The 26,231-nt window shown below is 41.6% G+C and overlaps 1 protein-coding gene across 1 annotated transcript in view; it reads right to left on the bottom strand.

Moving 5' to 3' along the window:
- Positions 1-17,290, bottom strand: part of LOC108792547 (alkaline phosphatase-like) — a 50,536-nt gene extending 33,246 nt beyond the window's left edge. The window contains exons 1-3 of the mRNA XM_018563346.1: positions 17,198-17,290; positions 2,961-3,077; positions 1,398-1,513 (exon numbers count right to left, since the gene is read on the bottom strand). Of these exons, the coding sequence (XP_018418848.1) occupies positions 1,398-1,513; positions 2,961-3,077; positions 17,198-17,288 (324 nt within the window). The 5' untranslated portion in view covers positions 17,289-17,290. The remainder of the gene's footprint in view (positions 1-1,397; positions 1,514-2,960; positions 3,078-17,197) is intronic.
- Between the last annotated feature and the right edge of the window lie 8,941 nt (positions 17,291-26,231).

Raw genomic sequence — 26,231 nt, 5'->3', positions numbered from 1 at the left:
GGAATAAGCATGGATTTTAGGATCGTATTCCCTGCTGAGTGCTTTTGTAAGAGTTAGGGATTCCATTTGTGGCTATGTACAGTTATTCTTTCAGTCTCATTAGTGTCTGTGAAATGTAAAGTCCAGGGGTTCCTGATCCGGGTCTGGGCTGGTGTCCCACCCAGTTCCTGGCAAGCAGTGACACCGCTGAGTCTTAAGCTGCCCATACACCTTACAAATGTCGGACAATTTTCTTATGCGATCGTGTTTTTGTCCGATATTCATAAGGTTGATGGGCAGTGCGCAACCGCAAATACTGTACAATCGATCGACCTTTGTCTAACCAGCAGGTTGGAAAGCTTCGGTCAATCGTACGATTTTCGCAAGGTTGGTGGCGTTTCCATACGTCAAAATTCGTACGATTTACACCGCACATGTGCAGACGAAAATACGTGCGGTCGATTACCGCAATTTGTCCAGGTGCTTTCTTTTAATTACAGCTGATCCAACCCCGCGATAATTGGGGCAGGATGGGGCCGCCGTACAAAAATCGTGTTGCCCGATGATTGCAAGGTGTATGGGCAGCTTAAAGGAGAACTATGGGGTTAAGGCTTTTCCCCATAGTTCTCCTTAGGGTAACGGGAGGACACAAACTAGCGTCCTCCCGTCACCCTAGGCTCAGTATACCGCGAGCTGTAGCTCACGGTATACTGAGACGCCGCAGCTGAAGCCGATCCCGACAATTGTGCCGGGATCTGCCCAGCTGCGTGACTGACAGCTGGCTCTGCCTATCTAGAGGCAGAGCCAGCTGTTCCCGCCCCCTCCCCAGTCCGTTCCGCCAGTCAGCGCTGGCGGATCGGAGCGGGGAGGGGGGAATCCAGCCCTCCACTGTCATGGCAGAGAGCCGTGACAGGATCGAGAGGTGAGCGAACGGCGGTATGTGTTCGCTCACCTCCCGATCTACTGAGCCGACCTGTGACAGTGCCACAGGTCGGCTAGAACTATGAGGTGAGTGAAAAGCACTCACCTCATAGTTCTCCTTTAAGAAGGACTCAGAGATAATTGGATATAAATGGACGCACATCTCTTTACATGCGGCTGCTTACAGAGCTACATTGGGTTTCCGATTAGATCTGCCTGACAGCTGGATCTGTTTGGACTGCCCTTGTGCCCATGGACTTTTCTGGGAGAATCAGTCATGGTAAATGTTTTTGGCGCTGGTAAATGTTTTTGGCAATGTAAATGTTTTGGTGCTACTCAACCTCTTGTAAACTACAATAGCATTGGGACTTTAAATCTGTCTCTTAGCAATTCTTCCATTATCTTTTCTTAAAGGAATAGTTATATTAAGGACTACATTAATCATGAGCTGACAATAATAAATGAGAATGTCAAAAGAGAATTAGAGCACTGTTTACCTTAGAAAGTGCAACATAAGGAAATGTCTCCATCTCTAATATATTCTCCTCTCCAGACTGCTTCAACAATTGTCCCTGGTATATACGAGCTGCAGTTATTGTGGTGACACCCATTCCTGTTACAAAATATCAAGTGATAAAAGACAGACAAATAAAAGAGAGCTAATAACCATCTCACTATAATAACAGAAATGTTCATTGGTTTTCTTTAGTTGGATTATTAGGAGCAGAAATATCTTAACTTAAAAATCATATACTTTAGAATAAATGATTTGCTTGTTGACCCCATACATTCCCAATATATATGCCCAATAGAATTGTTTATCAAATGGTGTTATAAATATATCACTGGCAGAACGACCAGGGTCGCAGAAGTCGCATTTGGGGCCGGGCCCTGGCGTTCCTCCACTTGGGGAGGGGGGGGGGCCTGTCTGAAGGGGCACCGGGCTGGATTTTTGCTCTACATTTAGCCCTGCTTCAGGAAAGCAGGGCTAAATGTATGCAACCTGCTTGTGTATACAAGCACGCCCAGCCAGCTGCCTTCTTCTGTGTTTTCGAGGTCCCCTGCTCTTCTGGAGGATCCCAGCCCACAGCAAGGCAGTCAGGATGGAGAGCAGGGAGCAGATCAGAGAACCTCTGTTCTCTGCTCCGTGGTCAGTGACACAGGACCGCTGTACTCACAGCACTCCTGTGTCAGCTGTCACAGCCTGAGCTGTACAGAAGATAGAGCACATGTGTGCTCTATCTTCTGTATTGGAGGGCAGGCTCATATAGAGAGCCTGTCACCTCCGAATACTTTCACACAAGGGCTTGTTATCCCCTGTGTGATAGCAATAAATTTAAGTGAAAAAAAGAAATAAAAAAAAATAGAAAAAAAATAACAAAATAAAATTGCATTGATACAATAGTAAAATACATAAAAATGGAAAAAAATTGATAAAAAGTAAAAAATGATAAAAAGTAAAAAAAAATTATAATTTTTTTTTTTTATTAATAATAATAATAATGAATCCGCACAGCACCACCTATATGGGGGTCCCAAGATTTCAACTGGGGGCCCTGCCTTCTGGGACTACACACATGCACTTCCCCGATAACTACCAAGGTGCCGACATTTTTTTAGGGGGTGGAGTGGGGTTCATGGTTTCTTGCACAGGTGCCCTGAGTTTTCTAGTTATGCCTCTGAAATACATCAATTGCTATAAAGTAGGCCCTTAAAGATGATTGTATACTTGTTTTGATGTGTTGGAAAAGAAAGCCCAGACTATTATATTTATTGCTTTTTGGGTAGTAAGAACTGATCCAAAAATACTAGGTGACTTGGATTACATAATAAGGGTAGCTAAAAAGGAGTACATCTGTCGCCAAGAATGAAAAAAAAGATACAGATGTGCCCATACTCATTCAAACTTCAGCACTACCAGGATAAACTATGATCATTTCTGACTCAGCCATATGATTTCTGGGTAATTTATGTTGTATAACCTGATTTCCTCAGGCACCTATATTTTTTATTAACACAACTGCTTATGGTTCATGGTACTTTATCTCCTTTGTACTGACCATCTCCCAGAAACATGATGAGATTCTTTGCTTTATTGTTATTGGGGGTCAGTTTGATAGCATTTGCTAATGTTTCCTTGGCCTGATCATTCCAGTACTTGGGTGTTTTTTCAGCTTCTGTAAAATACAAAGAAAAAATATATCCCATTAGAGACCATAATATTGATTTTTCCAGTTGTTTTGTTCAATGACACACTAATCAACAGTAATCCCTATACATTATATATATATTTATATATATATATATAATCAGTTTTTTTTAGCAAAAATTGCCTTTGACCCTTATGGACCAGTGTAAATTTTACAAACCAGTAATTCTTAAAATACAATGAATTAAAGCACATTATTTTCAATGTTATAGTATAGAATATATTACCTTTCACTACTCAGTCTTTTGCATAGAGTGACCCAACCGCAATAGTAAGCGACCCAACCGCAATAGTAATACTTACCTTTCCTGCTGCCTGAATTGGGGAACACCACTCCAATCCTGAGAAATCTTCTGCTAAAGTCTGCACTAAAACTGATACTACTTAGAATGTTGATCTCCAGGCTCCCATCCCAGGGCGTTCATTGGTTCCTCACTCTGGCCTCCATGTCACTACTGTATACTGTAATTTGTAGTGATCAGAGGGGATGGGCCAATGAAAGCCAAGGGGGAGAGGACACTCCTGGAAGTGTCGGTTACAGTGTGGACCTCAGCAGAAGATTTTTCAGCGTTTGAGTGGAGTTTAACAGCGCATGCAGCTGGAAAGGTAAGCCTGTATGGTCTTTTACAGCAGGGGTAGGCAACCTCGGCACCCCAGCTGTGGTGAAACCTCGAATACCAGCATGGCTCTGGGAGTCATGCCTGTTTGCCTTTGACCCTTATGGACCAGTGTAAATTTTACAAACCAGTAATTCTTAAAATACAATGAATTAAAGCACATTATTTTCAATGTTATAGTATAGAATATATTACCTTTCACTACTCAGTCTTTTGCATAGAGTGACCCAACCGCAATAGTAAGCGACCCAACCGCAATAGTAATACTTACCTTTCCTGCTGCCTGAATTGGGGAACACCACTCCAATCCTGAGAAATCTTCTGCTAAAGTCTGCACGTAAACCATTGTGTTGATCTCTTGGGTCCTCTGCAGCAATTTGGAAAGTAAATGTTAGTGAGCAAGGTGAAGCTGTACTTTCTTTAAATACCCATTCACGTGGTAGCAGAAATCTTGTTTTTGTTAGCACATCTTTAGCCCTGGCTGGTGGCCCTTTTAACCAGTGGGAGCCGCACAGCTCATGGCATCATCACTGCTGAACTGCCAGATTCTGTTCCTCAATTAGGATTGATGGCCATCAAACAGCCCACCATCAGAAGGAAAGGGGGAGCACTGGAATGGGCTGCAGCTGTGCCTAGGAAATTTTAGTCCGGCTCACTGGCCCCAGGTGTACAGAGCTTGTTGGGCAGCAGGGTTGGAGAGCCCAGGAAACATTAGAGAGGAGCCTGGGGAGAGGTGAGAGAAATGGCGGGCAGAGACAACCTCGGGGAGGACCTGAGTCTGCAGGGAGAGAGCTGCTGTCCAGGTAGAGTGTAGCCTGCATGCAGGGAAAAGGACCTAGGATGCCAGGAGGGAACCCATTAGGCACCAGGAGAACCCTGAGGACACGAGACATGTAAAAGCAGCAGCAGAGTGGACAGTCTGTGACTTTGAGAGAGAGATCTGCAGGGACCCACAAGCCACCAGGGAAGACACTGAAGCACTAAGGGAACATTGCAGGCTAGGGAGTGGAGGTCCAGGGCCTTGTACACTGCCTCTCTCATGACCCCAAAGATGTGCCTGCAGCACAGAGACCACTAGGGACAGTGGGGCCTGCGTGTCCTATCCGCCTCCATCCAGCCTATAGGAGTGGCCATCAGGAGACAGTTTGCTCACCAAACAATATCTACACACCATCGGTGTGGTGAAAGGCCATGTTTGTTGTCTTTGGGAGGTTATTCTCTAAAGAGCCGAAGGATCCAACTTTAGCTTCGGCCTCGCTTCGGCTGCTTCTGCCCTTTGGTTTAGTCGAAACGAAGGGCTGCTGTACAGGCAATTCACAAAAAAAGTTGTACAAGGTTGTAAGGTGTATGTTTGTGGGCCCCTGTAAATTATAGGGCCCGGGGCACCTGACCCATTTGCCCTGCGGTAAAGACGGCCATGAGTGTATGGCCAGCTTAACACTACCTACCTGCTATGAGACTGTATTATATTCCTTCCATTGGTTTAACATAAAATAAAGAAATATTAAAGAAACACATTTTATTGATTCAGAGTCAAAGCTGGAAAAGACAGTGCCTGTTATGATGGCTATCTTGATATCCTAGACAACATTTCTGGGATCTTGATCAATGTGATTGAAACCTTTTCCAGGAAAAAACAAAACTACTGAAGTGGGGGGTACTCTTGCTTACCCACAGTAAAGAAATACATCTTGATCAATAAAATATAAAGGAAAATATTAACCCCCTATGGCAAAATATCCCACACGTAAATCTACACAAATCTTGGTGCATTTAGGGGTCAGCATTAAAGTGACACTAAACTCAGGAGTTAAATCTTAGTACCCCCCACTTCACAAAACTGCTGATCCATTTCTACAGTGTCTTCATTGTCTTTTTACTGTGTCAGTTGTATAAGATAATTACCTTAGTTACTGTATATCAGGATTGCCAAGTAGGATATAATCATAGACAGAATAAACCAAACTGAGTGAAGATGTCAGACAGTTCACAGACAGGTGTAATGTGGTTTGTGTAATTTGTGTCCCTAAGTTCAGATCACCTCATTTTGAAGACTTTGATTCACAGACAGCAATTATCTTCTGTCACGAGGTTTGCATTCCTATGTGATAAGAATTTGAGCAACCAATGTACCTGCAAGAGCCACTTTACCTAGATAAATGTGTCACAAGCGGCGGGTTTGATGTTGTAAACTCTCTTACCAGTTGGAAACATTTAAATCAGTATAGTTATTTATGCTTTGTTCAGAATTACATCATATAGTTTATCTGTAAATGGCAAAAAGTACCCAGCATGGATCAGCGCTGAAAAAAGACAGCCATGTTTATCACATTTTATGTTTTTATGATATTTTATCAAATTTCTAGAGACAAGAACTTGAAGACCTCAAGTGCTTAGTACATGTTTCTAAGTGTCTGCATGCAATATAGTGCCAAACTTTAAACTTTGTGACCCAACCAAAATATTATCATGTTTTGACCCAATTGTATTGGTGCATGCCATGTTAAATACATTAGCAATATTTGACTTCTTGTAATGAAAAGAGAACAATTAGCTCTTTCTGTGTTGGCATCTTTATGTTGCATAGATTAGACATTTCCTTGAGATTCAAAGATATATACAAATGCATCTAGGGTATTGTTCAGCAAGCATTAAGCGGTTATTTTCCCTTTACAAAACATCTGTTTTTTTATGAATGCAGAGGTGGTGCTAATATGAGAGTGCTCTATTTGTTTTCCAGTACCGTATATACTCGAGTATAAGCCGTCCCGAATATAAGCCGAGGTACCTAATTTTAGCCAAAAAAACTGGGAAAAAGTATTGACCCGAATATAAGCCGAGGGTGGGAAATGAGGCAGCTACTGGTAGATAGATACCATTAAAATACATTAATATTTATTTAAAAGAAAAATAACCTAGCTCTGTAAGTGGAAAAGGGGGTACAGGGCTACATATCATGTACTACGGATCATTTAACCCATTCATATTAGCAGAGGATAATTGTAAATCTATTGTTCAGTGCACTCTATATGTAGTATATAGTACATGTACATATAGAGTGCCTGCAACAATACATTTACAATGATCCTCTGCTAACATGAATGGGTTAAATGATCCATAGTACAGGGCTACATACAGATCATTTAATACATTCATGTTAGTATAATTGTAAATGTATTGTCTGCACTGTATTAGCAGTATATACTCTATATAGAGTATATACTGCTAATACAGTGCAGACAATACATTTACAATTATACTAACATGAATGTATTAAATGATCTGTATGTAGCCCTGTACTATGGATCATTTAACCCATTCATGTTAGCAGAGGATCATTGTAAATGTATTGTTGCAGGCACTCTATATGTACATGTACTATATACTACATATAGAGTGCACTGAACAATAGATTTACAATTATCCTCTGCTAATATGAATGGGTTAAATGATCCGTAGTACATGATATGTAGCCCTGTACCCCCTTTTCCACTTACAGAGCTAGGTTATTTTTCTTTTAAATAAATATTAATGTATTTTAATGGTATCTATCTACCAGTAGCTGCCTCATTTCCCACCCTCGGCTTATATTCGGGTCAATACTTTTTCCCAGTTTTTTTGGCTAAAATTAGGTACCTCGGCTTATATTCGGGACGGCTTATACTCGAGTATATACGGTATATACCTTGTGCAACATTCATACACACTAAATGTAGTACTAAGGCCTGTTCTTGGCATGTCTACCCCATACTATTGAAGTAGTACTGACAGTTCACTTAGTGCATGAATGTCAGCATGAATTCAGAGATGATTTGAGGATCTACAGCCGAGTGATATACTAATAAGATACATTTTTGTTGATACTTAAGGTACTTGCATGTATTTGTAAGATTTAACTCCTGAGTTTAGTGTCACTTTAATGCTGACCCCTAAATGCACCTAGATTTGTGTAGATTTACGTGTGGGATATTTTGCCATGGGGGGATTGATATTTTCCTTTGTATTTTATTGATCAAGATGTATTTCTTTACTGTGGGTAAGCAAGAGTAAGCAATTATTAATGTACTCACAACTTTGTTCATGTTGTTATCAGCAGCTGTATTTGTCAGACACATCAGTGCACAGGTATAAAGCTATTTACGTGAAGACACAGCTTGACAAAACTCTGCGTTAATACCCTTTATCGACTGTACTTTTTCTTGTTAAATATAGCCCTTATCTAAATGGAACAGCATTTGTTTTACAACATCTTTGATGTAAGCTTGGTGTGTAGGGAGCAAAAAAAGAATAATGGAATAGATGTAAGCAGCCACAGAAAGTTGGATTTTGTTAAGCTGGAGATTAAATCAAAAGTTATGCTTTACAGTGTTGAAACATCTGTAAGTCAGTTCACATCAAATGACAAAGATACATATCAGACTGAATGATTTACGTATCCTTGTCCATCCTCAATAAAAGTGGGAAAATACCTTTTCTTTCCTGGAGTTAATTTTTCCATTGGACCGCATAGATCTGAATGAATTAAATCCAGAGCTTGTTGAGCAGCTGGTACATTTCATGGTTTGATCACATGGGCTAATATTTATTCCACTTGCATAGTCATTCTGAACTATTTTCTTATTATGTCAGGATTTCTTTGACCAAGTCATCTGTGCCACGTGTGAATGCAGTTTAAATGTTTCTCCTCTTTGGCAGTATAAACCATTTCACTGCAGTTCAGCTGATACAATTCATCTGTGATTTTAGCCTTTGCCAACAAGGTATCACCTTTTGTGATGCCACAATTGTCACCCTGAAAAGTCACTAGGTTTCCTTGTTTTGTGAGCTTCTTTATTGACAAAAGATTTGTTTTAAGAGCAGGCATATACAAAACATTTTTCACAGGTATTTTTCTGGCGACACTCTGGGATATAGGACAATAAAAAACCTGTCTCCTATTCCTGCTGATTCCATTATTTGTCCATTAGCGGTTGTAATTTTCTCTGTTTTACTCTGGTCAAGATTAATGAAGACATTTCTGTCTTTTGTCATGTGACTGGTAGCTCCTGAATCAACACACCATGCTTGCAAAGATGTGGTGCAGCATCTGGATTGAAAAGCACATTCATTATCAGAAGTAAAGTCTGCCTCTTTCTTTACGCTTTTGGCTTTTTTGTGGTTTATTTCGTTTTTGCATTCTAGCTTTCCAGATTCTGTAGTCTGCCTTTAAGTGACCTTGTTCCTTACACACAAAACATTCAAGTGTTTCTGGTTGCATCTTCCTGGTTTTATTTATGTTTTTCATCTTTAGTGCAGACTCCGCACTGGACACGCTGTCACCACTGATCCTTTCTGTTTTACGCTTGTATTCATCCACAAGCTTGCCTATAACATATTCTAATTTCAGTTCATCATCTGGACTTGCATCAAGTGCTGTAACAAGTGTTTCATAACTTTCAGGTAAACCACTCTATAACAGTGCTGCAACATGAAAGTCTTTTATTTCTTCTCCTAGACCTCTCAGACGTTCCACCATTTCTAAGGTATGCCTTATGTAATCCTGTATATGCTGTCCTTTCATCAGCTTGGTTTGGTATAGTTTTCTAATCAGATACAGTTTATTGCTGAGGTTAGATCTTTCATGCACCTTTTGCAATGCTTCCCACATCTCCTTAGCAGTTTTATATTTACTGTACATACATGTATGATTTGATCATCTTCTATGCCAAGGGAGATTGTACTCTGAGCTTTCAGATCCGACTCTGTCCATTCAGCCGTGGGCTGTGCTGGACTGACTTCATCCACACACTTCCACGTACCTTCTCTTATTAGAAGCATACTCATCTTGAATTTCCATGACTGGTAGTTCTGGTTTGTCAGATTTGCAAATGAAAGCTTTGTTGCTGCTATGGTACTAGCCATGTTCTTCTAGTTGCTGTAGTCTCTTTCTGTTGCTGTATCTTGTGCTCCTTTTCTTTTAGGCTGTAACCATGCTATAACTGGACCGTGACTGTGCCTGGGCCCATAACCTGTTGGAACTTCTTGCACACCCTCACAGAGAAACAAAAGCACACAGTCTGATATGCATGCTGCACATGGCTTGAAAACAGGAAGGAAGCCGCAGCTTTATTCTCTACCTTATTCAATACAACAGAGTATACCATAGATATAACAGAACTTATAAACACTGCCATCTAGTGACCAAAATTGTATCCTGCAGTAGTTGATGCAATAGACACAATAATGTGTATTCTAAAAAAAGTGCGGGAAAGGGACAATAGATATAACATAGTCGAACGTAGTTGCTAACATACCACACAAAAATAGTGTCAATCAAACGTATTCCTTATTAAAGAGAAGAAGGGGAGGGGGTAGAAAACAAGGCTGAGAAGGCTGAGAAGGAAGAACAGGATAAGCCAAGACAGCCAGACAAGGAGGGGAAGAAAAAGAATCAAAACAAGGGAGGGATAAGATGAGAGAGGAATAAGAGGACCCAGGGAGTCCAAATCCAAAGAGTGATGGATGACATAGGTTGGAGGGTCACAAAAATCTGCTTAAGGGATTAGAGGTCGAAAAATGTAACCATACAGACCACTGAGTTGCAAAGCGGTCGGAGGTGTTATTGTCTGAGGCAAGAAGTTCCTCCATCTGCATAATATCATTGACATGACTTACCCTAAGAGATAATAGAGGAGTAATGGCCTTCTTTCAAAAAATGGGGATAAGCTGACGGGCTGCAGCTAGGAAATGACGTAACAAAATATGCTTTTTGCTTCTCTGGGAACTAGGAAGGAAAGACACAAGCGCCACTTCAGGGGAAGGCGCTATTGTATCCCCATACAGGTGATTGTACCATCAAAGATAGTCCGCCAAAAAGGCGAAATCAAAAGGCATTCCCACCAGACATGTATATATAGTATGTGCCTCTGGATTCTCTGCATCTCCAACACATGTCAGGAGAGTCTGGGAAGATACGGTGGATGGAGATAGGATCCCTATACCATCTACTAAGGATCTTGAAATTGTTCTCTCAAAATGATAGTACATGGCGTGGAGGTTCCGAAAGGGTGTGTGTGTGTTCAAATTGAGTCAAGACTCCATGAATCTGTCCAGAACTATGTAGATTCCTACAGAAATGAGAGCGCTGAAGGTCCAACAACAATGATCATTTTTGTCCCCTGATTCTAAATTTAAATAGACACTCCTGCTTAGAGCAGGATGGCTACATCCTTGTAGTTGAGATCATGTGTGACTATCCTGTCTATGCTTTTGAGAAGACTTGATTTTGCATATTCATGTTTAAAATGACACTAAACTCTTAAAATCTTAAAGGAGAACTATGGGGTCAGGGCTTTTCCCCATTGTTTTCCTAAGGGTCACGGGAGAACACAAACTAGCGTTCTCCCATGACCCAAAGCTCCGTATACCGCGAGCTACAGCTCACAGTATACTGAGACGCCGCAGCCGGGACGGATCCCGACAATACTGTCTGGATCCACCCAGCTGCGGGATTGACAGCTGGCTCTGCCTATCCAGAGGCAGAGCCAGCTGTGCCTGCCCCCTCCCCCGTCCGTTTCGCCAGTCAGCGCTGGAGGATCGGACAGGGGAGGTGGGGAATCCCTGCAGGGAGCCGTCACGTCTCTCTGCACAGTGACAGTCACGTCTCTCTGCAGGGATAGATCGAGAAGTGAGCGACGGTATGTGTTTGCTCACTTCCCGATCTACTGAGCCGACCTGAGACAGTTTATATTGTCACAGGTCGGCTCAGAATATGAGGCTGAGTGAAAATCACTTGTCTCATAATTCTCCTTTAAATCTTAGAAATACATTTAAGTACCTTAACTATTAATAGAAATTTATTTTAATTGTGAATCACTCAGCTGTAGATCCTCAAACCATCTCTGAATTGGTGCTGACACTGTCCTTCCTTCTGCAGGGTGGCTACCTTTGTTCTCCATGGTCCCTGTGTGTGTTGTAAGGTAGTACCGCTCCAAGCTCGCTCCTGTGATAGACTATAACTTCAATACAAATTAGTAAACTAAACATGAGATTATAAAAATCAGATTATAGTATTTTGATTTTTCTTCCCATCACAAGGATTTTTACAATCTCAAAAAATAAAAAGTTATGGGTTTACAGGGTGGTGTCCCAAAATGGTCAAGGAAATTCTTTCCTTCCAGTTGTGCAGATTGCTCATAAATACACACAGCTTCTGCAACAGACATTCCCTCAAACGGCTTGAAATTTGAAAATAGGCATTACACGATAGGTTACAACAACCTTACAACAAAAAAGGTGCATTTCCCCACCAACCCATATATGAACATATAAATCGATGTTTATGTGCATTACAAGCCCCTATGACCCTATTCTTATTATGGTAGGATAATAGCTGTAGGATAGTAGGAAAAAATGCTGCATGCACTATTTTTTAAGATCGCACTGCACTAGAATGGAAGGCATTCCTGTACCATTGACATGATTGGCACCAACAAGGCCCCCGCCACAGTACGCTGACCGGCTTGATCTATGCGATCCAGTGCATTCCGGGCTCGAAAAGCACTGGAACGCATTGGTTATGGTGTGACTTAGAGACACTTCCCTCTTTCCTTTTTTCATAGACAGATCCTACAGTTAAGCTCTGTGTGCCTGTAAAATGTACAGGTTTTCTAATTTAAAAAATTCCAATTAATCAGCAGGAGATGCACGTAAAGTAAGAACAAATTTCCTTGAAGTTATCTGCAAACTTTATGCTTTAACTGCAGCTATATAAGACGATTCCGTGAGAACTTTGGTTTAAAAAGAGCAGTGACAGATGAACTGATAGAGGTGAGTCATATAAAAATGGAATACCCTTTAGTCCTTTCTCGAAATGATGTGTTCAAGAGTACACTTTATGGCTGTCTGTAGTTTACATGTTTAATACATAACTGGTTCTAAAAAGTTAATATTTCCTTACTGTTTATGTGACTATTATCTAAAACAAGAGCATAAATCCCAACTGTTCCTGATTTGGAGGGACTGTCCCTCATTTGGAACCAAATCCTGCTGTAAAAGTCCAGTCACTGCTGCTGTCTCCTTGTGCAGGGTGACTGGTCTTGTATTCCCCCCCCCTCCCATCCTGTAGCCCTGACAGTAAAAAGGGAAGTGCCAGCTCTAAGGGAATGTAGCAAGATATGAGTAAGAGACAGAAGAGAGAAGAGAGCAAAGAACAAACACAGAATGTGGTAAGAGATTGCACACCCACACCTCATCAATATATGCTACAAGTCTCATAACATCTGTCCAGATATCTAGAGGTATAGGCCTTTAGGAACCTTTTAAATGCCTCTGTGTGTTATTTTTGCTAAGCAGCCAAAAGGAGCTTAAACCAGCCAACAAATACTCTGGGATACTGTACATTTCAAAGTTGCCCAAGTGTCATCCTTGGCCACTCTGTCTTCAAATCTCTGGTTTAGAGAAGATCAATGACAACTGGCAATTTCGCTCAGACTCTCTTCCATTTGTAAAGTCAAAAAGGTTGATTTACAAAAGAGCAAATCAAATTTTTTTTTGTATTTAAATGTATATGCATATATGTATATATGTTATTTGATACATTTAATAAATATATATTGAATAAAAAAAAAAAAAAGAGCAAGGAAAAGAAGATATAAAATCTGGCCAGCTGCTATGGACCACAATCTTATTGCATTTCGTTTCAAGTTTTTGAAAATAGAATAGATTCCTTGATGAATAACCCTTTAAGGACTAAAGTTCTGTTCAATTACTGACATTCCACAAACAAAGATTTTCATGCAAGGCAGGCCCAATATATGTAGGGACGCATTATCCTTCAATGGCCGCTATTATTTTGTATTTTTCCTTCTGTTTGCTGTTCTTTACAAGTGGACATATAGGAGAAGAGGAAATATAATACAATAGCAGCCATTGAAGGATAATGCTTCCCTACACATTTTGGGCCTACTTTGAATAAAAATCCTTCAGGTAGGAAATTTTTTATATCTTTATACATACGTGGGGAGGAGAGATGCCGGCTGCTAACAGCACTCTCCTCCCGCACCACTCGGCCTCCTGAGACAGTTTCTCTTTTCCCGCTGGAACACAGAGCAGCACCCAGCGGGGAACACAGAAACGAGGGATGCACCGTTATTTCGGTAATTATGCCAGAAGTGCCATCTTTGGCCAATATGTTTCGGCAGCCGAAATTTCGGTGCATCCCTACTATTTTTATATGATGCCTCCTGAGTACATCCAGTCCTGAGTAAGCTGATTGTGAAATGCATTGAATTAAGCCACTTTGATTAGCGTACTGAAGATAACAAATACGTTTCGTACTATTGATGGCAACTTATATGTCTATATACACTATATTGCCAAAAGTATTGGGACACCCCTCCAAATCATTGGATTCAGGTGTTCCGTGAAATTTCATGCTACTAAATATTCCACAGTCAACTGTTAGTGGTATTATAACAAAATGGAAGCAACTGGGAACAACAGCAACTCAGCCACGGAGTGGTAGGCCACGTAAAATGACAGAGCGGGGTCAGCGCATGCTGAAACGCACAGTGCGCAGAAGTCACCAACTGTCTGCAGAGTCAATAGCTACAGACCTCCAAACTTCATTTGGCCTTCAGATTGGCACAACAACAGTGTGTAGAGAGCTTCATGGAATGGGTTTCTATGGCCGAGCAGCTGCATCCAAGCCTTACATCACCAAGTGCAATGCAAAGCGTGGGATGCAGTGGTGTAAAGCACGCTGCCACTGGACTCTAGAGATGTGGAGACGTGTTCTCTGGAGTGACCAATCACACTTCTCTGTCTGGCAATCTGATGGATGTGCCTGGGTTTGGCGGTTGACAGGAGAACGGTACTTGCCTGACTGCATTGTGCCAAGTGTAAAGTTTGGTGGAGGGGGGGATTATGGTGTGGTGTTGTTTTTCAGGGGTTGGGCTTTTTTGTAAAAACCACCTTGTTCTAGTGCAAAAATGCAAAAAAAAGGGTTTCATTGTAAGATAAGCCTGCTTATTGGGCTTGGCCCCTTAGTTCCAGTAAAGGGAACTCTTAAGGCATCAGCATACCAAGACATTTTGGATCATTTAATGCGCCTAACTTTGTGGGAACAGTTTGGGGATGGCCCCTTCCTGTTCCAACATAAGTGCGCACCAGTGCACAAAGCAAGGTCCATAAAGACGTGGACTGGGGTGGAGGAACTTGACTGGCTTGCACAGAGTCCTGACCTCAACCTGATAGAACACCTTTGGGATGAATTAGATTGGAGACTGCAAGCCAGGCCTTCTCATCCAACATCAGTACCTGACCTCACAAATGCTCTTCTGGAAAAATGGTCAAACATTTCCATAGACACACTCCTAAACCTTGTGGATAGCCTTCCCAGAAGAGTTGAAGCTGTTATAGCGGTAAAGGGTGGGCCAACTCAATATTGAACCCTACGGACTAAGACTGGGATGCCATTAAAGTTCATGTGCGTGTAAAGACAGGCGTCCCAATACTTTTGGCAATATAGTGTATTTAAAATGTGAAATGAGTAGTTAGTGGCTAATGGAGGTACCCATACTAATTAGAAGGATTGATGGCTATCCCATATTTTAATTCTATGTACTGTATGTCTGTTCTATATGTTGTGATACAATAAATGCAGAGAATTTGAAACCCAAATTCTTGTAAAATGTTTGTCTAACCTTTATAGGGCCTTGATCACCTATCAACCCAACAAGAGCGTATTTATCAATTACTGACAGCTTCTACCCCCTAAACAAATATGGAAACCGTATAAATCAATTTGTAACAATTTGTTTTTTGCCCCTAGGAGTCTTGGTCCCCTTTAAAAATGCCATGGATAGGAAAAGAGATACAGATCATAAGACAATTTACACACTTGTGGGGGCTAATTGTAGGCCGGCAGTGGCATTAACCTTCATAGCTGAGGCTCTAAATGTGTAGTTGGCGGAAACTAAATCAGTTTGTCAGAGAAGAGGAATACAGTGAGGCAGCAGTAGACCAAGTCAGAATAGCAGGTTGGTTAATGATGGCAGCCTTTTAGTGAAGCAAGATCATACAGGCCTGGCAGGGAGTACTTCAGACAGGTATGACAATATACACAGTCACTCTTCACCAAGGCTGGCAAATCAAAATCAAACCAATGTTCAAAATCTATCGAAAAAAGTTAGTCAAGGTTTGTTGACTTGAATCAACAACATCACAGGCCATTCATCCAGTTCCTTTTTAAGAAAGGGGTACAGGGACTTGCTCCAAAATGTTCCTAGTAAGAAAGGCCTCAAGACATTTCAGACAAGTATTGGACCTGAAATTAGTAAATTAATTGAAGAATACTCTTCCATGCAGAATGCAGCCCCTGAAAGCGTACTTTTTATGAGGAAGTTAGAGCCTCTGATTCCCTATATGGGGTGTGTGGATCTGCTGGTTCAGAAAGATGCCTGACCTCTGAAGATCAAGACATTGAACCTAAAGGCTTGGAGGTTGAGAGTTTAAAAAGTTTGAACATCTCAGACAATGTCATTAATACATTTACAAGGATCCAGGAAAGGAAAATTGCGGTATCTGTCAACATTTTTAATGATTCACATTCAGCAGAATTTGAAGTGATATGCAAAGTGATAAATAATCAAATGACAAGTTGTGTTACTTCCAAAAACGTTTTGTGCAAACTATTATTATTTTTTCCCCTATTACCTGGGTCATGCATGGCCACCCTAGGACCCCCTCAAGCAAAATACTCATATACGGGTTGCTTGTTTTCAGATCTTTCCAGGCTAGCAAACTCTTTGGTGAGCTTCCACCTTCCACCCAGTTTGGAACATTTTTTTTTTCACTCAGCTGGGTACCAAGCTTTGATTGCAGTCTACATCTGCTGGATTCTTCATTTCATTTTACACGGTATAAATTTACATAAAAAGTGTTTCCTAAGAGGCAAGGTGTTGAGGCGACATTTCTGTGAACCAACCATCTAACCTTAAAGTAAGTTTTATAAAGACAATGAGTGATCAAACCTGCAAGACTAAACCCAGAATTTAGTTACCATTTTGAGTGGACTGATCTCTAATATCTATTGATGAATGCCTTTTCAATTATAAATTGTATCATCCCTGGAAAATGACATTTGTTACTTGTCATCAATTATTTCCTATTTACAGCCAGCTAAGAATCTGTATTAATACTTAGTAGTAAATATTTTTTTCTTTCATCTAAAAAACAATGAGTGATTTGTTTTTTCTTGTAAGTAGGTGTAAATCATAAGATACCAACATAGATAAGATTAAAGTTACAATTTTTGTTTGTAAAGCTACAAAAAGTGCTCAGGCATAATTTACACCATTAAGATGTACCCACCACTCTGAAGAGGTGTAACTATAATCACCACCAGAGATTCAGAAGTGCAGAAGTGCAAGACACAAACCAAACTAAAAGTATATCCATTTTAGGTGTAGATCAAATAAAGTCTTCTTACCCAGGGAAGCCACTACTACTGCATCGCTGTATCGGGTGATGAGAAATGCCAGGGCCAATAAAGTAAACATTACTGCTCGTGTCCCCTTCATCTCTGCTCTCGGCAAGTTGTAATGGTTGAAGATGCACTCTGCTGTTTTCTAGAGTGGCATTATATATATTTTCCTCCCTGTTATTTATCTCTCGCATTATCTATGAAAAATACTCCAATTAACCTTTGGACACCAGTACATAAGTAAGTGTCAGTGTTGTAATGCATTCCTCACTGTATCATCCTTCCAAGCCAGGGTCCAGACTTTGACACTGAATTTCAACTAGGAAGAACTTTAATGTTACAGACACAGTTCAGATAGAATTACAATGTAATAGCAATATATTTTAAACTAATAAATGTTATTAAATATAATCATTTACATTGACAGACATTTACTCTGTTGCTAACATGACCTAAAGTTGTGTTTTTTTTTATACAATCTTTATTTATTTATAAAATGCATGAAACAGAAAAAGTACATTCCTCTGGAACATGTCAATGAGTCACTTATCGCACAATAAATTCCTATAGGCAACAATGTAGTGTCTTTATATCAATTATTATTATTATACAGGATTTATATAGCGCCAACAGTTTGCGCAGTGCTTTACAATATAGGGAAGACATTACAATAACAATACAATTCAAAACAAGATGGTAAGGAGGGTCCTGCCCCTGAGGGCTTACAATCTAAAGGGAGGGGGAAGTGATACATGAGGAGCCACGCAAGTTACATCCTTGACATACACTACCTAGAGTTGCAGATTTTTGTCCTGTCATTTAGCCGATGCATTTGGATACATTAAGGCTAACCATGTCGATAGTCTGTACCATCTACAGTTCAGTGTATAACAGGTCTCCTGCATTGTAGAGCTAATCAAGCCTGGTTATTTTTGCCTTCTGATTCTCCATCAGGGTAATGTTCTCTCTCTATCTCTCTCCCTCTCCCCCTCCCTCCCTCTCTCTCTCTCTCTCTCTATATATATATATATGTATATATATATACAGTATATATTAATATTTTTCCCCTCTCTGTAAGGTAGTAGAAAGGTAGCTGTTCAGATACATACCCCCTCCTTCTTCACCCTGCTTCATAAGCACTGTGTGCCAAAACACAGTAATTTTAATGGTGGCTTGGGAAGTAACCGTTAGTTCTTTAGATCTACATAAAGTATGTGACAGGGAAAGTTTTGGATAACAGTGGCTATGAATAGTGGTAAGGTTGCAAACGATACCAGTTTGTTCCTATTGTGTTGTTCATATTGCTTCAATCTGTTTGTTGGAAATGCAACAGCATATTCTGATGTGTAGACATGTGCACACGCAATAAATTAATTTAGTTTTGTTTTGATTCCGAATTTGCATTATTTCGTTTTTAAGATTCGGGTCCGAAATTGAATTCGTTTCGGGATTGGGAAAAATTAGTTAGCGGTAGTCTGGTTGAAATTTTGTTTAGTTTTCGTTTGTTTGTTTTTTTCATCTTCTGCAGACTGTTAAAATAAAAAAAAATGTTTTTCTAATGTCACTTTGCTGCTAACGAATTTCCGGAAATTGGTAAATTCGGATTCGTTGGCATTCGTTTTAGCTGTAATTAGGAATTCGGATACATCCGAATCTCCGAATTTTCGTCCGAATTTCGTTTCGGAACGAAACTAATTGAACATGTCTACTGATGTCTACTGATATGTCTTTTGAGCTGAGATGGCGCTGTAGTGCAATGTTACACTACCTGTATGCTTATCTATGATACACAGGAAGTTTTCCTATCTATATGTTTCCTTTATAATGCTGTATTCACATGTAATGTCCTTCTAAGTGCAGCCAGCGTGCAGTAATGTCTACTTTAAGAGTTACTCGATGATGTTGCTGCTGCCCTGTATCTTGAAAGCAGTTACTTGTGGGGATTGAGGTCCACCGATGGGAAAGATACATACTGGACTAAGTCTCATGGACTAGGATTCCCTGGATGCTGTGGGGCAAGAAGTGAACTGTGTGTGCAAAGAAAGAGCATGGGCATTCTAGCAGGGGAGCACCAGCAGTCATAACGGAGAGATCTTCTGGCTGTGCCATTTAAAGACTCCAGCAGCACTACAGCCAATGTTCCTGTTGTGTGATAACTGCTTGACAGGAGAGGACACTACATACTACCTGGCTGGAGAACGATTGCTCTAGACTGTGAATTCGGCTGCCGCCCAATTTGTGTGAGAAAGTGAGCCGCGACCCTGCGTGAATGAACGGACACTGCGGTTGACATTTCAGCAGATGCACGAATCCAGAGACTGCTGATTTCATCCCAGGAGGACTGTGTAGCTGACATCCGAGGTCGACAACTGCTGTGCACTGAATCTGAGATACTGTGCTGATCCAAGCAAGTTGGCTGGAGGAGACAAGGATGCCTGTTTCCTCGCTGACCAACCCAGAGTCATCGCTTCACTGTCAGGACAGATGAAAGGCCACTGGCCACCCTACTACTGTAGTAGTAGTAAAGTAATTTGTACCAGCAGAGTTTGGACCCCACCGACAGCTTGTTCAATAACACTGGCCAGTAGGTTTAAGACCCGGGTCTGTTTGGACTAAGACTGTATCATTGCTCTAACTAATTACCAGGAGATTTAATACAGTCAGTTCAGTATAATGTGGGAAGTCAGATAGGCAGTAGTATCAGCACCTGTCTGAACATTACCGTGTTTTCTATTGTATGTCACTTTCCGTTTATAATTGCTTGTACCTTTATAACGTTAACGCGCTACTGCTTGGTAAAACTTTTCAAAACGCCACAAGGTGTGCTGTTGATCCGTTGTCGAGGCTTATCACAGAGGAAACACAGGGAGACCCATTGTATTACTGTATGCTGCTCCTTAGGGGGCACGCTACATAAGCAAGTAAAACTTAATTCAGCATTACTTCTTAGGGGGTGCTTCATCTAAACACATAACCAACAGGTTAGGGGCTAAGGCACTAAACAGAACACTGCAAGTCAACAAGAGCTGCAACCAAGCTGCTGAAAGATGGCAAATAGTTCAGATATGAAGTTTGCAATCGCAAAGCTCAACAATAACAACTACCAGCTATGGAAGTTCAAGCCTGCAATACTGTTAAGCAAAGATGACTTGTGGCAAGTACCAAGTACAGACAGACCCACCAATGGACCCATGGAGGATTGGAGACAGGCAGCAGAAGAAGAAATAAAATCACTCCAAGAAAATAAAACCTGGACACTCACAGAGCTTTCCCCCAATCGCAGAACTATAGGAAGCAAATTGACTTTTAAGGTGAAGTTCGATTTAGAAGGAAATATCCACACATACAAGGTCAGATTAGTTGCCAAGGGATACTCCCAGAAATTTGGAGAAGACTACGATGAAACATTCGCTCCCGTCCTAAAACACTCCACCATCAGAACATCGCAGCCAGGAAGGGCATGCAAATAAGACTCCTAGATGTTAAAACCACTTAAGACATTAAGGAAGATCTCTACATAGAGCAACCACCAGGGTTTGAGCAAGGACACAACCTCATGTGTAAACTCTATAAAAGCATCTAAGGACTCCAGCAATCTGCAAGAATGTTGAATGAGAAAGTGAATGAAATACTCACGAAAGAGGGATTCACAAGAAGCACAGCAGATCCCTGTCTTTATTGCAGGAATCAAGAAGACGGATGAATATGCATCCTAATTTATGTTGATGACATTGTAACCCATTTTGAACAAGAAATAGTTCACAAACAAAAACAAAACTGAAATCAAAGAGCTAGGAAATATCAGTCACTATCTGGGAATTCAAATAGAGAGGGAGGAATATGGAAGCTATCTTCTCAACCAAAGTCAGCAAATTGCAGACATTTTGGAACAATTCCACATGCAAGATGCAAAGAAAGTAAAAACACCGAACCAGGCTACCTACAGAGCAATGAAGCAGAAAACGTGCTACCCAACAATGACAGGTACTGTAGTGCAATCAATGAGCTACTTACTATACATTGCCATGTGACAAGACCAGACATAGTGGCAGCAGTGGGCATACTCGTTAGAAAAGTCGCAGCACCCTGTCAGCGTGACTGGAATGCAGTAAACAGGGTAATACAGGGGTGCCCATTAGGTCGATCACGATCTACCAGTGGATCGCAAAGCGATCCCTGGTAGATTGCGATGTCCTGTCCTCCTACCGTGGGGCTTCTCTGGATCCCCACTGCTCTCCCCCATCTGTATGCAGCAGGGATCCGAGAAGTGAACGAAGCACTGGCGGCGGGGGCGGAGCCGCTATCACAGCAGCACGCCGAGCGGTGAGGAGAGAGAGAGAGACACTTGGCCTGGATCTGACAGGCGGCGGCTCTCTCTCTCCTCTCGCGGCTGAAGTGCTTTCCTCACTTCTCCTCGGATCCCCCGCTGCCTCTGCCCTCCAGAGCAGCGGAGATCCAGAGGAGAAGCTGAGCCCCCATGTGTACATGGCCGAGCGGCAGAGGTTCGGTACATATCGATGATATGTGCCAATCCTCTGTGCAGGACAAACACTGGAGCGATCAGCTGATCACTCCCGTGTTTGTAAATAACTGGGGACACATAGTACTATGTGTCCCCAGTTATGAATGAACAGGATGTGGTTTACATCACTTCCTGTTCATTCATGAGTTTCTCAATGGGGAGTAGCACTCTGTACAGAGGCTCCTCCCCATTCAGAAACTGGATGATAGCAAATAGTTTCTGAATGAATGGGAAGCCTCTGTCCTTTCCATTCATTTACAGTAGAACAGAGGCTGCAGAAAAAGAGATTGAGGACTCTGTCCTAAATGCTAGCTATGGCTATGCTCCCGCGGTGCTCGTGTGGCTGCCGGCTGAATGTGTTAGACGCCGCAGGCGGGAAAGGGGCAGGACGTCTCTCCCCGTGTGCAACGTCGGCCACACAAGCACCGCGGGAGGACAGGACTCCGGCGCCTCTAGAATATTGGAATGCAAGCCGGCCGACTCTCTGCGTTCAGGGGCAGAAGGGGGCGTGGAGTTGTATTGAAGTCAATGGCACCGCAGCCATGCCCCCCGCCCACAGTGCGATTGCAGCATTTTTGCAGATCGCACTGGATCGGAACACAGGCACTAATGCTACTGATCGCACTGCGGATGAAAGGCGTGGCTGCGGTGCCATTGACTTCAATGCACCGCCATGCTCCCTCTCCCCTGAATGCAGGTGTTTTTTCGTTGGTAGATCTCATTGAGCTTGTCATTTGAAAAGTAGATCTCCAAACGAAAAATTGTGGGCGTCCCTGGGGTAATACAATACTTAAAAGGAACAATTCAGATGAAGCTACTTCTGCCAGCAGTGTCAAATCCAAAACTAGTTGGATATGCGGATGCTGATTGGGCTTGAGACTGCACAGATCGCAAATCCACACATGGATAAATCTTCCAATATGGAGAAGGAACCATAAGTTGGTCTAGCCAAAAGCACACAACTGTTGCACTTTCCTCAACTGAAGCTGAATACATAGCAACACACGCTTGTGAAGAAGCAATATGGATTAGCCAGCTTTTAATGGGCATGGGTATATAAAATTTCAAGTCCTGAGCTACTAGCCAGGCCTTAAGAGTTACTAGCCACCAGTTGCCCCACCTAACCCTTAGCCTACCCAGCCTTAACTCTGCCCCTAAACACACCCTCTTAAATAATCTTATGATAATTCTTATTTTTGATAGCTGCCGCTTGTAAACGGCAGATTAGTGATTTCTGCTGCAAGAAAACGCAAGTTCCTGACACAGGAATCTCTAATCACACCTGAAATATACTGTAGGTGTGAATGGGGCCTAATATACACATACACTAAAGGTGTATCCCGCGATCGTACGATAATCGGCAGGTGTATGGGCAGCGTGTGACCGCTTCTACTGTAAGGTCGTACGACTTTTGTCTTCCAAGCACGCTGGAAAACCTTCCGCAATTAGTAGATTTTCGGCGGATTGGTGGCGTGGTCGGAAGACGAATGCTGCACGGGCCGGTGTGCGCAAGCGCACACTGCCCACTCGGCACTGGATACGTCTTTGCAGGGAGGAGGCTGTGAGCAGGATCGATCCCTGGTTATCTGGGGGTGATTAGTGAGGTCTGCATCCTTTCCTTCGGCCTGAGCTCAGAACTGTCAGAGCTCCGGCCGAAGGAAGCCAGAGCTGACAGGAGCTGCTCTGCGGTTTGCTTCCGACACAGATGCAGACCGTGGAGCTGCTACCGCAAGTCAGGTATGCGGTCTGCGACCGTGTGCCTGACATGGCAGCTGGCTGCGGGCCACATAGTACCGGCTTGCGGGCCAGAGTTGGCCCGCGGACCGGGGGTTGGAGACAAAAATTTCCACTCGCCCTTACTTTATTTTTACACGCCAAATGCGAGCAGGCGAGTGGAAATTTTGAGACCTGGGTATAGACATGTCAAACCCCATCCCAATCTTTGAAGATAACCAGGGCTATATAAAGCTGACACAATAAGAAAGGGTCAACCCTAGAATCAAGCATATTGATGTGAAGTATCATCTGATTAGGAACACTCAAGAGCAAGTCATTATCGACATGCAATATTGCTCACCAGAATAAAATGACTGCAAATGCACTCAGCAAGGGATCGTCGAGAGAAGCTAAACATCATATAACAACACATATGCATTTGAGAAAGGGTGTTGGAAATACACCAGCATAATTATGTCTTTTGAGCTGTAGATGGCGCTGTAGTGCAATGCTAGTCTATGCTAGTCTGTATGTTCATGCTTATCTATGATATACACAGGAAGTTCTCTCTGTATGCTGTATAATGCTGTATTCTGATATAATGTTCTTCTAAGCAAGTGAAACTTAATTCAGCATTCCTCAAGAGCCCAATGCTTCATCTAAACACAAAACGTCATCTAAACATCATATAGCAACGCATATAGCTGAGATGGTGCTGTAGTGCAATGTTACTGTCTACATGCATGCTTATCTATGATACACAATAGGTTTTCCTATCTATATGTTTTCTTTATAATGCTGTATTCACGTGTAATGTCCTTCTAAGCAGAATTCCTAAAGATCTCAGTGCTTAATCTCAGGGCCGGCCTTAGGCCTTTAGGCGCCCTGTGCGAGAAAGCTTTACAGCGCCCCTCAGTGGCCACACCCCTCAGTGGCCACACCCCCAGTAACCACACCCATTTATCACCCATATTTTTGGTAAAATATAAAAAGACGGGGTCACGTCAGGTAAATAGACACCAAACATGTCAAGCTTTAAAATTGCGCGCACCGGCAAAATCGCATAAAATGACCATGCCCAAAATAGACCATAGGTGACGCTTTAAAAGCTTTTACCGCTCATCAGTTTAGTGTTTGCGCTGTCATATCGGATGGCCAGCACCCAGCAGTGAGGGGGAGAGAAGCCGCCCCCAGGACGAGCTGTGTCGGCCGCACGGCGCCCTTGTTGCCATGGCGCCCTGTGCGGCCGCACTGCTCGCACACCCCTAAGGCCGGCCCTGCTTAATCTAACACATAATAAACATTGTTAACATATGTACTACATTGTGGTAGACTGGGCAACATGTTGTAAGATTGAATTTATCACCTAATCAATAGTAGAAGACTGTGCAGTTAACCTCTTTATACTCACCCCCACCCCAAAGCCTCCTCCGCCAAAACATTTTGCAAATAAAGATCCTTTATTCTCATCACATGTTAATATGTGCATTTTAGGACTGAACATAATCTGCACAACTGTTTTTCAAACCATATTATACACTATATAGAGTAAAAAATACACTACAATAATTGTAGTACAAACAAACACGATATAATTCAAATTTTTAATTTTTACAGATTTAAGAGATAGGCTGCGTTAAGTAAATAAGTATCAAATAGGTCAAGACTTAAAATTGTATGCAACTGCAGAACGATGAAAATCGACAATACTCAAATAGATCACACTTTAAAAAACATATCATTTTAGAGTTAACCATAAATAATGGCCCTAGAACTATTCCTCTCCCACTGGCGTGTGCAGTGATGCTTACTGTGTGTTACCCGATTGCTGTTTTTATACAAAAGTGCGTCTTTGGAGCGCATGTGGATTTTAATAATATAAAACAATTTCTTCCTATAACTTTATTCTCCGCCCCTGCCCATCTGGAATATCCTCGGCCTCATTGGCTTTAACCCTGGGCATTATTCTGGCTCAGAATTGTATGTGAAAATATTACCATAAATGCACTCGGGGTTAACCATTTTTACATCAAATTCCAAGCCTGAGTAATGTTCAGGGTCACTACTAAGCAGGTTAATACATTTTCCCTGAAAGTCTTCAAAGATCCTTAGTATCAGTAGTTCTAAAGAAACCTAATCAAGTATAAGACACCATAATATACCAGTTAATATTTAACAGAAAAGTGAATGATAAGCAAGATGTACTTAGTTCTGAACTTGTGCTAGTACGTGGTTCATGTAAAACAGTTTTTAATAGCAGTCCAGTGTAAATAATAAAAAAAAAAAGGTATACGAATGGTAAATATTTGAAAAGGTCCTAAAATTGAGAAATACTGATTTCCAAGACATCTAATTTCTTGCCAGTTTAAACTTATGAAAGCCTTAATGTGTTGAGGTACTCATCCAACATGAAGACCGGTAAAGTCAGAAAAGTCTAATCTACATACTAGACATGAAAGCCGGCAACATTTTTTATTTGTTTTGTTTCAGGACAAGGGCCTCTTCCCCACCACCCTGGCCCAGTGAGGCCCTGTAGAATAAAAAAAAATGCTAGTTGCTATTTTTTATGTTGCACGGTATTTGCGCAAATGTTTATCAAACCAGTATTTTTAGGATAAAATACGCTAAAATGAAATGTAATGCACATAAACAAAATATAATACCCAATGTTTTGGTAAAATATAAAAGGTCACTTTGGGTAAATAGATACCACACATGCCAAGCCTTAAAACGGCGTTTGCCCGTGAAACCGCAAAAATCTACAATACCCCAAATTTCCCATAGGCGATGCTTTAAAAGCTT

The sequence above is a fragment of the Nanorana parkeri genome, unplaced genomic scaffold (genome assembly GCF_000935625.1).
Source record: "Nanorana parkeri isolate BGI_ZX_2015 unplaced genomic scaffold, ASM93562v1 scaffold657, whole genome shotgun sequence".
Taxonomy (NCBI): domain Eukaryota; kingdom Metazoa; phylum Chordata; class Amphibia; order Anura; family Dicroglossidae; genus Nanorana; species Nanorana parkeri.
The sequence above is the reverse complement of the archived record's forward strand: the minus strand, read 5'-3'. Positions and strand labels throughout refer to the sequence as shown.